Genomic DNA, 13,297 nt, shown 5'->3' on the forward strand with positions numbered 1-13,297 from the left:
GATAATAGACCCATGAACAAGCCAGCACTCCATTTCAGGTCTGCAGCAACTGTGTTTGCTCACTGTGAATCTGAGCGTCTGTAACCAGGTCGCGCCCAAGTGTCTAGAACAAGCTGTTTTGGGATGAGGAGGTGGAGGGTAGTAAATGGGGGCCACTTCCGTGCCTGAGTGTGCTGTGTTATATCACACACCATGGTCATATTTTACATTAAAAACCTTGAGATTAATAAATCACCCCCAGCTCAAATGTAGCGGTCTCCGACACTGATCTCAACCAAACTATATCCAGGGCATCTCCTGCTTTTGGCTGGGAAGAGCATCGAATTTCCCAGAGTTTCAATGTGATTTCACTCATTCAGACTTACTAGCCTCGATTCTACTGGTGAGATCCTTTAGGAAGAACCCAGAGCTCACACTTCCATCGTTTAAATAACATGCCTCCAATCTCTTTGGGCCAACTTCCTCCTGTAACCTTTAGATAAGTAAACCAGGTTTGATCCACCCAGTGGATGGCTCTGCCTGATCACCCTCATTGATCTCAAGCTACTGTTGATCCAAGATCATTCTCACTCCTCCATAACTCAATTTTTTTTATATCGGACATGTCTTTGGTCAAGTAATAGATTGGAGGAAACATCATAACTTTCTATAGATAGCTTCAAATATCCGAAAGACTGGGGATGTAAGGTGTTGGGGGTTTTCTTCTCATTTTTCCAAAATGATCCAAATACTGAAGACACTGAGTAAACCCACCAGCAGTTGCAGTAGAAAGTTCTCACATTTACAATACAATATCTATTATGCCTACAAGAAAAGTTGAAGAGAAATAGTTGGGAAACAAATCTTTACTAAAAAACAAACTTTCAGCAGGAGGTTCAAGAGTCTGCCAGTGGAAGGAATTCAACTGATGTTTAAATTTAGGCTAAATAAATCCAGAGGGCTATTTAGTCCTGAAAGAACCAGAGACTCCTGAGGAGTGAGGACTCTCCTTCCTGTCGCTGGGCATTTAAGCAGACTTTTTATCATCCTGCCTTTGTCAGTCTTCTGCATCTCCTAAAACCAGCTGTGTCTGCCAAAAGTAGCATTAAAGATAGATACATACATACATACATACATACATACATACATACATGCACTGAAGCCACAAATCAGAAAGAGGTCCTTGCCTCCTTTATAATTTGAAACTGATAAAAGACATATCTGCTGTTTTTAAAAGGAAAAGGGTGCCTTTGAAATAATCTCCGTTTTAACGATCTAAACTTACCAAGCACAGTGATCCTGGGATACTGCTATGACCCTGTCTTTACTTGAAAGGCATTCCCTTTAGTACCCAGAGGTCTTTGATAACTCAATATTGTTTCACTAATTCCTAACAATCAATAATAGTCTACTAAATGAACTGCTTGAGTGTATAACACCAAAAAAGTTCATCTAAACTGGGTGGAAGGCATTATGACTCAGTTGTTACAACTACCAGAAACTTCTCTTTGTTTTTAAAAGAGTAGCAATGGCCACAGAAACAAACTGGCCTTGATGTTCTAAAGGAGAATATGAGTGTTCTGCCAATGTCTTAGCTAGTAGGGCAGAAAGAGCAAGTTTTACAAAGTTCACTATCACCTCTTAAATGTAATTCTAGGACCTATAATTCAATGTAATCGCACCCTCCCCACACATAACCTGGCCTTCCACACTACAACTAACACGGTTAACAAGTAGGGCAAGAGGCAGATGTTGATCGATAACTACTATTACCTACAGTTAAATACTGATAATTGCCTATATATCACACGATGTCATAACCCTCCCACAAAGCAAGTTTTTAACTTTAATTGATGAACTGCAACCTGGTTCATTTTCATCTGCCCCTGGATCTCTCCCTACTTGTCTGTCTCTTTGCAGAGCCCTTCCACAAAGCTATACTCATGCTTTTTGGGAATGATCTTCAGACCCATTTCTGAAGTAATATAATATCCAATAATCTGAAGTAATATAATATCCAATAAATTTTCAAAGCAAAATTTCGATGGAAAGATCCTCATGACATCACGATAACTAGGGGAAAAGGATAAGACCCACAAAAAAAAAATAAGGTTTTCATCATTTTTTCTCTTCTTGGGTCAAAAAAGTAACCAATGTGTTCAGACTCTCAAAAATATGAGTTGGGGAAAACTTTGTACTTTATTTAAGATTTACTTATTTATTTGAGAGTGAGAGAGAATTCATGAATGGGGGACAGGGCAGAGGAAGAGGGGGAGAGAATCTCAAGCAGACTCCTCCCCACTGAGCACGAACCCGACATGCGGCTCAATCTCAGGACTCTGGGATCACCACCCGAGCCAAAACCAAGAACTAGACTTTAACCAACTGAGCCACCCTGGTGCCCTGAAAACTTTGTACTTTCAACAATGTAGTAATACTTTTTATTCACATAGATGAAATGCAGCCCAGGCAAAAGTTGACTCCCAGGCCCCCCACCTTGCTAACTCTGTGACCTTAAACAAATTGTTTAATACTTATGGGACTCTGCTCTCTTATCTACTAAATGGGAGGAATAAAAAACTACTTCACAAGATTGTTGTGACAATTAAATGAGACAATGCGATCAAAGCCCTTGGAAGAACACCAAAGAGATATCAAGTGTTCAATAAATGGTAGCTATTGAGTATGAATGTCACGTTGCCATCTCTGTCTTAGCCATCCAAGAACTAAAGCTTTGCTTTGTTTTCTTAGCTCTGTGGTCTATAGCCAAAGCCTTTTGTGCCCATGAGCAAACAGGAAAGTGCCCACATAACACCTCAAATAAATTCAAAGCCAGTTTGGCTTGAATGGAGACTTAGGTCAAATTTGCTTCCAAGTTTCATGGATTAGTGCTAATTGTCCCACGGCGTAAGACTAATTTTGCCCATCGAGAAATTACTGGTTCCCATTTTTGGTGTGGTCCCCAAAGGCAATCTGACCTGCATTAGTCCAGATGGGTTGTTTCAAATGCAACTTGAAAAATGGGGAGAGAATGAAATGCTTAATGCTCAGAAAGAGAATTCACAAGACTTAAAATGCCTGATTAGGGGCACCTGGGTGGCTCAGTCCATTGAGTGTCCAGCTCTTGATTTCGGCTCAGGTCATGATCTCAGGGTCACAGGACTGAGCCATGCATCAGGTTCCCCGCTCAGTGGGGAGTCTGCTTCCCCTCTCCCTCTGCACCTCCCTCACTCATGCTATCTCTCTCACATGCACTCTCTCTCTCTAAAATAAATAAATAAATATTTTTTAAAAAAAAATAAAATAAAATGCTTGATTAAACACTAGATTCAGTGATGTCTAATGTGACGATGCCCAATGCCCAATATAGTACTTTCCAAGTAGGTAAATTCAGGACCAGCTGCTTATCCCTGGGCCTTCTCATTCACTCTATATCCTGTCTCTTTCCACATCACACTCTCCCAGCCTTTCTATCATTGCTGCTCTCCAGCTCAGACCGCTGTACAAGGAGCAGGTTGGGGAGAGAATGCATAAGGTTGATAAGGAGAATCCCCATGCTTCCAGGAATGTCCAAGCGTGGCACACAGGCACACTCAACTGCAGCTTCATTCATCCCAACAGCAAACTCCAGAAGCAAATTTCAGGATGATCATATTTTTGCATCATTAAGGAATTCAGGGCCAAATATTCCATACCTACCTTAACTTCTAAACTATACAGATCTGTTGGATGACTTTAAATCCCCACCGGATCAAAAACACAAGAAACAAGTGTTGGCGAGGATGTGGAGGAAGAGGAACCCTCGTGTACTGTTGGTGGGAATGCAAAGCCACTATGCAAAGCAGTAAGGAGAGTCCTCAAAAAATTAAAAATTGAACTACCATATGACCTAGTAATTCCACTACTGGATATTTTTTCAAAGAATATGAAAACACTAATTTGGAAAGATATATGCACCCTTATGCTTATTGCAACGTTATTTACCATAGCAAAATTATGCAAACAGCACAAATGTCCTTCCATAGATGGATAAAGAAGATGGGGCAAATATATACAATGGACTATTACTCAGCCATAAAAGAAAAATGGAATCTTGCCATTTGCAACAACATGGAGGGATCCAGAGAATGTAATGCCAAGTGAAATAAGTCAGAGAAAGACAAATACCATATGATTTCACTCATATGTGGAATTTGAGAAATAAAACAAACAAAACAAAGAGAAAAACCAAAAAAACAAACTCTTAACTATGGAGAACTGAAGGTTACCAGAAGAGAGGCGGGTGCAAGGATGGGTGAAATAGGAAATGGGGACTGAGAGGACACTTATAGTGGTGAGCACTGGATAATATATAGGATTTTTGAATCACTCTATTGTACACCTGAAACTAATAAATCATTGCATGTTCACTGTACTGGAATTGAAATTAATCAATCCATCCCTATTGGGCTTCTGTGAGAACCTCCAATTACTGATGATAAGTCATGCACCTAGTTATTTTTAATTGGGAATAGGAAAGGGGGCAGTGGTATTTGAGAAAATGACAAAACCAGGGATACCCCCCCCCGTTAATGCTTGTGTACACACACACACACACACACACACACACACACACACAGAGAGAGAGAGAGAGAGAGAGGCAGAGGCAAAGGCACAAAATTGTGTGTACAAATCTCAAGTCTCCTAGATTTCTTGAATTCCATCCATGATTATCCTGGTCATCTGTGGACCCAGACTGAGATCATCTGATCTAACCTACCCTGTATTTTTAAATTAAAAGAAAAAACAATCTGAAGCCAGCAAGATTACAGCAGAGTTAAGTGACTTCCTCAGTAGAACACATTTGGCAAGCTGAGACCAAAACCCCCATCTTCTGACCCCTGCTTCAATACGGTTTCCTCAAACAGCTTCCTCGCTCTCTCCCATTATCCTGGGGATAAAAGAGGGCTACCTCCCTGCTTTGTGGAGTTCTTAGGTGGAATATTTACTAAAACTGTGGCACATCATAAATATTTGCATTCTTCCCCATGAAACTTTGAGGCTTGCCATTATCTGCATAATAATACCCAGGAGGTGAATTAGGCAAATTAGTCTTTGGTATACAATAATTCTCAGATTGTGTCCTCAGATTTGGCTGTGATAAACACAACAGAGCTACTGGCTAAACAAATATTTAGGAAATACTGACAAAGGCCTAAGTTATTATAGCTTTAATACCATCTCTATCCAGAAGACTTTAGAAATATTTTACTCAGGGGAAAAAAAATATATAGAATGTAGACCTGTTTGAGGGTTTTTTTCCACTGGGTGTTTGGTTTTCCCAGGTGCCCCAAATTAAACTCACTCACACTTTCTGGCTATCACTCAAATGGAGCTGACATTGCTACTGCTTTCCCAGATCCTTCTAAAAACTAGAGGATTTTGTTCTGGCATTTTAATCAGTGATTAACTGCTCCCTTCTTTTTCCTGCTGTGTTAAGTAAAAGATCCATATGCCGGGTGTTGTAGGGAATTTGTTAGGCCGTAGATCATAGCTGTGGTGCAGGACATGATGTGTCTCAAGGGAACTAATGAAGCCATAAGGAATGTAAAGAGTCATCGGGTTAAAGCCACATTAGGACAGCTGTTAGGTTAATGAGGGCCCTGCTTTGGAGAGGAGGTCACTGTATAGAAAAATATGAACCACTCTTTATTGGTTTGATCCCGTGTCCTCTGCAAGTTAATGGGCCTTTCTTATTCTCATCAGACATTCATTGAGCCAGATGTGAATGCTGGGCACTGCACAAGCCGCATGGGTTTGAGATTTAGTCGGTCCCCCATCTTTGTTTTTGGCAAAAGCAGGAATGACGGACAACACAGAACCCTTTCAGTTTTCCATCACTCTCTTTGTTTGATTTCTTTAAAATCAATGTTTATTTTTTTTTACTCTGAGTGCAGAGCTGATCTCCTATCTGTCTGAAGCATGGACTCGGGATGTGGGCTTGGCCAGACAAAGAGTATAGGGATCAAATCCTGGAATGCAATGGGCGCTCTATAAAGGTTTGCTGGAAGAATGGAGATGGGAACAGATCTGACTTCGGATTTAAGCCAGGTGTCCACAGAACTGTAATAAACGCAATTAGATTTGATACATACAATATTTATAACATTGTTATAGATCATATCATGATTCATATGCCACATATGGTATTATATCATACAATATTTATGTACGTAAGTTATCATAATTTGTGGTTAGTGGTGGTCATTTCTGGAGAGGAACACCGTATCCCAATGTAACAGGTAGATAGAGTCAATAATTCCCGCTGTAAAACATCTGTACAGTAAGGCTCCACGCATCTCTGACTCCTTTCTTTGCTCACCCTTCCACCCACTTCCAGCTTACCCAACCTGTTGCCTACCTTCCACCTTTTGCCTCTGCCCTTTCTTTCTGTTCCCATAGCCCCTAACCCATTCATGCCCACAGCCTCCACTACCCATCACATCAACTGTGAGAGCCCTTGCCTAAAACCCAAGCCCACCACAGGATGTCCTCAGCCTAGGTTTCCAACCATATTCCTCCCACCACCCTATTTCTTCCTACCCTCCAACCAAACTGAACTAGTCCCTATTCCTTTGACATGAGCAAAAATGAAAGATCACCAGGTATGTGACTCACATGCATCCAACTCTCTGCACTTTTGTTCACATTATTCTCTCTTACTAAAACACTCTCCCCACCCTCCCTGTCCAGAGAATTTCTATTTAGCTTCAAAGGTTCATCTTAAATCTGCCTTCTTTGTGAGCTTCTCTTGTTATCCAGCAGGATCTCATTCTTTCCTCTTCTCAACTCCCACTGCACTTTGTTTCTCTCTTAGGCTACTTATCATAACTGGCTTTTTTAACTATCTGTGTTTACCTCATTAACTCATTAATATTAGACTGGAGCTCCTTGGGAGACTTGCCTTAATGCATCTTAGCGTTCCTTCACTTTCTTACCTCTACGGTGATGTGTGGCAAGTCAGGTTGAATAAGACAATCACTCTGACTAGGTTCTGTACCCTGGGAGAGGCTATTTCTGTAAAAGCCTAGAAAAGGAGAGGTAATGAGCTGCACAGGAGAAAGCAATGATCAATCTAGAGACCATATCAACTGATCGGTTTACCTCTGAGTCTCCAGGCTCGCTTTGACGATGAAAGTCAAGTAGCTGGAAAGAACACATTTCTAGATAAAGCAACTTAACTCGAGGAGTTTAAGGATACCCTAAGACATTTTTAAGCCTTCAAACAGTGTTTTACTATCTTCATTAATGCTGAAAATGTTATTCTATCAATAGAAAGTTATTAAACGAAAGTAGTCTTTCCAGAGAGTTCAGAGTCATTCTAAAACTTCAGAAGATGCTTCAAACCATTCCTAAAATAATAGTTATTTGAAATGTTAGTTCAAATAGTTATTTGAAATAGTTATTTGAAGCAGCCTTAGAAGGAATTTTTCTTTATACACCTTTGCCCATCCTCATAATTGAAAAGTCATCAAGAGCAAGTATATAGAATCCAACTACATCTATCACTGACTAGTTTTAGGACTTTGGGTGCTCACTTCAATAGTCTGACAAAAAAAAACTGGGGGTAAATAATAGTATCACCCTACAGTTCTAGTGCCGAGTAGATGGGTTAATTCACGTAAAGCACTTAGAACAGTGCTGGGCACAAGGGGACCACTCGCAATTGCTTGCTATTATCTTATGTGCCACCCCTGAGGTCCATAGCGTGCCCCGTGTGTAACAAGGGTTCATGAAATGGGGAGTGACCAACAGGAACTGACACACTTACATCGGACATAATTGTTTTCTTCTATTAATGATAACCAAAGGCTAAAATAAGAATGCACATTTTCTTAAGTAACAACAACAACAACAAAAAACCCTAAGAATGTAAAGCAAACAAATAGGTCATTTTAAAACAGATCCACATAAAATACTTGTATCCAACAGCATGACAGAAAAGGAGCCAAACGTACTGATCACATTGATAAATTTAATTAGACTTACCAACCTCTTAAGTGAGAAAAAAAATAATTGTCTGACTGGTTAGCAAAGTAAAATACTGCTGGATACAATAGACGTACCTAAAAACAAAAGAAATTCGGTGGGGGGGTTGTGATCAGGCAAATACAAATAAAAATTAAAAAGAGGTCAGAATAGTGCCATCAGGACAAGGCAAAAGACAAAGAAAAGACACTAGAGAGAACGTGTTGGAAACTTTATGCTACTAAAGGCTACAATTCACAATGAAGTGCCATTTCTAACGTATTTATTCTCTGGGTTTAAAATCTGCTTTAGGGGCACCTGGGTGGTTCAGTGGGTTAAATGTCTGTGTCAGCTCAGGTCATGACCTCAGGGTCCTGGGATCAAGCCCCACATCTGGCTCCCTGTTCAGTAGGGAGCCTGCTTCTCCCTCTCCCTCTGCTCCTCCCTTTGCTCATGCTCACTCTCTCAAATAAATAAAATCTTAAATAAAATAAAATCTGCTTTAGATGAAAAGACACTACTTTGCTTCCTGTCCGGATTTAATCAGGGCGTGGATGTTTAGAGTCAGTACCTGAACTCGAGCCTCGGTGAGCTTTGCTCTCTGTGCCAGTTCCTCCCTGGTATAAATATCAGGGTAGTGGGTTCTCTCAAAAGCTCGTTCCAGTTCTTCAAGCTGTTCTGCTGTAAAAGTCGTTCGGCTCCTGCGCTGTTTTCTCTTTAATGGCAAATCTGGTTCAGAGTCAATGTCGGAGCCTTCATCTGACTGGGGTGCTGAGGCTAAGTGCACGGGAGAGAAAAAGTGGTAAAACAGGAGTCAAAAAACAAGTTTGACCAAGACTGAATGATTCAAATCCTGAAGTACATCCCCAGTGTCTTCGCACAGACACCAAGCCCCTCTGTGCAGTATCACATTATTAAATGATATTTAATCTCTTCCCCTATTTTGTCTCCAAGCCCCCAAGGCAGAAATCATTGTTCTTTGCATCTGTCACCCTAGGTCCATTACGAGATCTTAGAAAACAGGGATGGACATGATTCCATTTTTATGGCCCTCGTGCTTAGCACTTAATGGGTCCACCATTTGTGTTTGATGAATGAATCAAATTTAGTGTGGTTCTAAATAAACTTTTGCCACCTTTTACAGGAGGAAATCCATTAACAAATGTGATTTTTTTTAGAGATTAATCCAAGATTAATCTACGAGCTAGGAACTACTAAAATTGACCTAATATCTAAAAAGTCAATAATAGTAAAGTGTTGCAGGATTCCTACAGATTTATAGACTCTACTCCCATAAGAGAAATCATATTTAAATTCATGATCTTATTACCACATATTGAGAAATGTTTAAGGAGAGTTTAGACATTGTTACTGTGAACCTCAAGAACAGACTCGAGAAAAGGCAGACATCAACTAGCAAACTGTCCCTAAACCGAAGGTCAGAGTCTGGGTCTCTGCTGAATGGTGAGCAGTTGCCCAGGACTGCTGCCTAATTTGAGGAACACAGTGCAAAATAAAAATGCAAGTCCCTGTGTTCAAAAATGATTGCAAATTTTGAGATGGCCAAACACAGCGTAAAAACCAAACACAGAGCCCTTCTAAGCACGGGCCGTGGGTAGAAGACTACATAGGTCAGATGTCCCGGAAACCAGCCCTGCTGCAGGCCCCTCCCCAGCAAAGTTTGAATTTGCCTGTGTCAGCATGCATCAGGGAAGGAGGTCTTGCTTATTTAGTGGGTGAGTATCTACAGAAGAGAAGGAGGGACTGGGAAATTAGTTAGGAATTTACGCTGGTGATACAATATGGCGCCTATAAGTTCCTTCAGTAACTGAGTACCCGTCAGCCTTAGAAGGTTCTAAGGTTTGAGCACACAGCAGACACAGGGCTCTGGGCAGGAAAGCAGCCGTCTCCCAGAGGCCCTAGACATTGGGGCAGTAGCCGAGGACCATCAGAGAGCTCTCGGGCACCTACTCTGAGCAGAACTCGGAAGCCCGGCCAGCCATGCTCCTAAGCTTATCCAAATACACTCTGAAAACTCCCCAGATAACTGGGGGATCCTCCGGGGAAGGGGTTGAAATGTGCTGTTGGCAAATGGGGAAGGAAATCCAGAAAGTTGTAAATTATTAATGTCATTGTCAAGGTAAAACTCCTTTGCACTCTCAGGCTGTAGGACCTGGGGAAATCCAGGTGCTACCAGAAGCAATGTCAAAATGCAGTATTTCCTACACCCCTCATTCTCTTTTATTTAAACTCAAACTCAACTCTGCCCTACAGAAATCTAAAATTTCGTTCTACTTCAGTATATTATAGTATAAGCTGCCCAACGGGGTGTACATCCAAAATAACCCATAAATAGAATTCTAAGTTATTTTAATATTTAAAACTTTACAATTTATTCACAAACTATAAAATTAAGAGAGTAAATTAATAATCTATATGACAAATTAAAGAAAAACAAGTGCTAATAGATAAAAGCGAAAGGGAACTATGATATACAGTACATCTACTATACATTAACTATTATGCTTGGTGTTTCAATTATGTTGTCTAATTTGATATAAAATGGTCTAATTTGATATAAATCTTATTTTAGGATACTTAAAAAAATGAAACGAGACTTGCTTTAAGTGTGGGAATATTTTAAAGGAAAATTAACATGCTGAGAAATGTGCATTGCATTATAAACTTCAAAAGCTCACAATACAACTTACATGTGTTTGTGTTTGATAAATGTGAGTCAAATTAAAAAAGCAATAATTTGCACATCACTGTAGAGCAGTGGATCTTGAACTTTTAAAGCAACAGAACCATCTGAAGAGCTTATTAACACACAGACTGCTGCCCCCCCAATTTCTACAGTTTCTATAGTTTTGGGGGGTGGTCGATGCCAAGTCTGCTGGTCCTAAATGATCCTCGGAGAACTACCTCTATAGGATAATCCATATTATTATTTTCTCTCCCAAAATTCCCAAGTACATAAAATATTTCCTTCTGTAACTTATCAAAACAATGGTTCCACATACATATTTTTAAATTTTAAATAGTATACTTCCCAAGAAACAGATTATTCATTCCCCTAAGATAATAAATCACCATAAAATGCTTCCCTTCCCTGCCCCCAGTTTCTGTTGCCCTGACTTTTCTATCTTCTGTGAATTCAGGTGAAAAGCCCAATAGCATTTAAGGACTGACCCAAATGTGAGAACCTTAAATCTTTGGTTGCACTTTCTCTTACTATGATCCCATTAGGATAATAGTATGTGGAAATTTTCATGTTTCCTCTGGGAGTCTCAAAGGTTATTAAATCCTCCCAAGTAAATATGATGTGCCATGCACTGTCAGGTCAATTAATCAAAATCGTCTCAGTTTCTGAAGAAAAAGGGCTCCTGAAATGTACAAGTACCAGTGAGAGTTAATTCTGAGGGTCAAGACCACCATGTTTCACCTTAACAACATCCTCCACAACGTAAGCTTAGTGAGCTCAAGGCCTTTCTCTGTCTTGTTCCCTGCTGGACACCTTGGAACATAGTAGGTGTTTAATAAACACAATTGACAGAATGGAAATGCCTGGTAGAATTTAAGGTTTGAACCAAACTGATTTCTTTGCCCCTATTTTACACCTTACATGGAAATTCTGCCCTTCTGAGTCTCCCAACATCTACTGAAATGAGATTTGGGAGTCTGTAAATCCTCAAAAAAATTTCTGGAAGATTTTGCAAGTATTTGCATACCTGAATATTTCTGGGAAATAATTATCAACTTTTTCAGAAGATTGTGATTTAATAAAAAAAAAAAAAAAGATGAAGAATCACCAACAGCTAATGATTAAAAAGACTCAGAATGTCTGGGAGTTCAGTAGGACAGCCTTCACCACTCAAAATAAAAATTTTTTTAACAAGCTAACAAATCACTACTTGTATTTCTAGACTGTTATGCAAAAGCAATGCAACAGTTGTACCTCCCTAAGAAAACTTCCATAAAGCATCATTTCAAAAGACACTGAGGAAATGACTTGCCTGACTTTTCTGCTGGAAAGTTATCTGAACCAACTGAACCTTCTTGGCAATATGAAGCCACCGTTGCACAAGTAAATTCTAACCTTCCTCCATCTTTACACACCAAAAGGATGTGGGGCTTTAAAATATGTTAAGTCAGTGACCCAAGATTAATCTACGAGCTAGGCACTACTAGCTATTTCTAAAGATGGAAATACTACTTTTTTTTTAATGTCACTCAATAGAAATAAGATTTACAGAGAACATGATAATGTCATGAACTTGAATCATTCTATTTTTATCAAAAATAAATCTGATACTTACATCCCATTATAATAGTACAAAAAATCATTTCGTTGAAGTCCATCAATTTTACATATTCAACATTAGATCCTTGATACAAAGCACCTCATTTGCTAAATATTACACCAAACTAAAAAAACAAGACTTTTTTTTTTCCAGACAGCTCCACAGAAATAAATTATATCTGTCTCTGCACAGAATATCTAATGCTCTGACTTGGACATTGCAAGCACCACCAGCAAGAGAGTTATCTAAATGAGTTCATAGATTGTGAGGATTCAGCAACAAGATTAAATACAATCTCTTCGGTAAAATCTCTTTGGATTATTTCTACTGTCCGGCCCCAATATTAAGGGGAGATTTTCAATTACATTTAAGTTACTCAATCATATTCTACACATGCCTTCACAAAGTTTGCTTTATTATTCATTAAATAGAGATATTGTTCCCCAATTTGAAATACCAAAATAGGGCTCATAAGAAATCCATATTAACATATACTGTATGTTAATTAATTGAATTTAAATTTTTTTAAAAAATTTTAATCCATATTAACATATAATACACAGCTTTTTAAGTGAAGATTATATTGCTTTAAATTGAATGATTCTCAGATTTTATCCCAATCCATATTCTTATCAGATTTTGAAAGTTTTTACTCTATTTTCAAAACCTCCTCACCATCCATTCTCTGACTTAGACATTTGTGTAACTCGATGTCTCCAATGAATCTGGAGCAAACCTTTCCAAGAAGATGAGGATTTCTCTCTCTTCCCAAAATAACTACACAAAAATCCTGTGAAATAAATACGCTATTCTATAGAAGAAGGAAACTGAGACTTAGAGACATTGTTCAGATCACACGACTGGGGAAGCTAGGATTTGACCCTGGTCTATGGGGCTTCAGGAGACATACTTTCTCTCTTCTAGCCTGGTATGTTCCAAATAGGTGCTGCTGAGTTTCTTTCTCTCTCTCTCTCTCTCTCTCTCTCTCTCTCACACACACACACACA

General features: G+C 39.3%; 1 protein-coding gene across 2 annotated transcripts in view; it reads right to left on the minus strand.

Annotated features, from left to right (window-relative positions):
• The window catches only part of LOC111144177 (paired box 3), a 97,683-nt gene that overhangs the window by 21,695 nt on the left and 62,691 nt on the right, over positions 1-13,297 (minus strand). For both annotated transcript variants that reach the window (XM_022498375.1, XM_022498365.1), the window contains exon 5: positions 8,558-8,763. In XM_022498375.1, coding sequence (XP_022354083.1) covers positions 8,558-8,763 — 206 coding nt within the window. The remainder of the gene's footprint in view (positions 1-8,557; positions 8,764-13,297) is intronic.

This window comes from Enhydra lutris, unplaced genomic scaffold (assembly GCF_002288905.1).
Source record: "Enhydra lutris kenyoni isolate GAN:26980312 unplaced genomic scaffold, ASM228890v2 scaffoldscaffold1, whole genome shotgun sequence".
Taxonomy (NCBI): domain Eukaryota; kingdom Metazoa; phylum Chordata; class Mammalia; order Carnivora; family Mustelidae; genus Enhydra; species Enhydra lutris.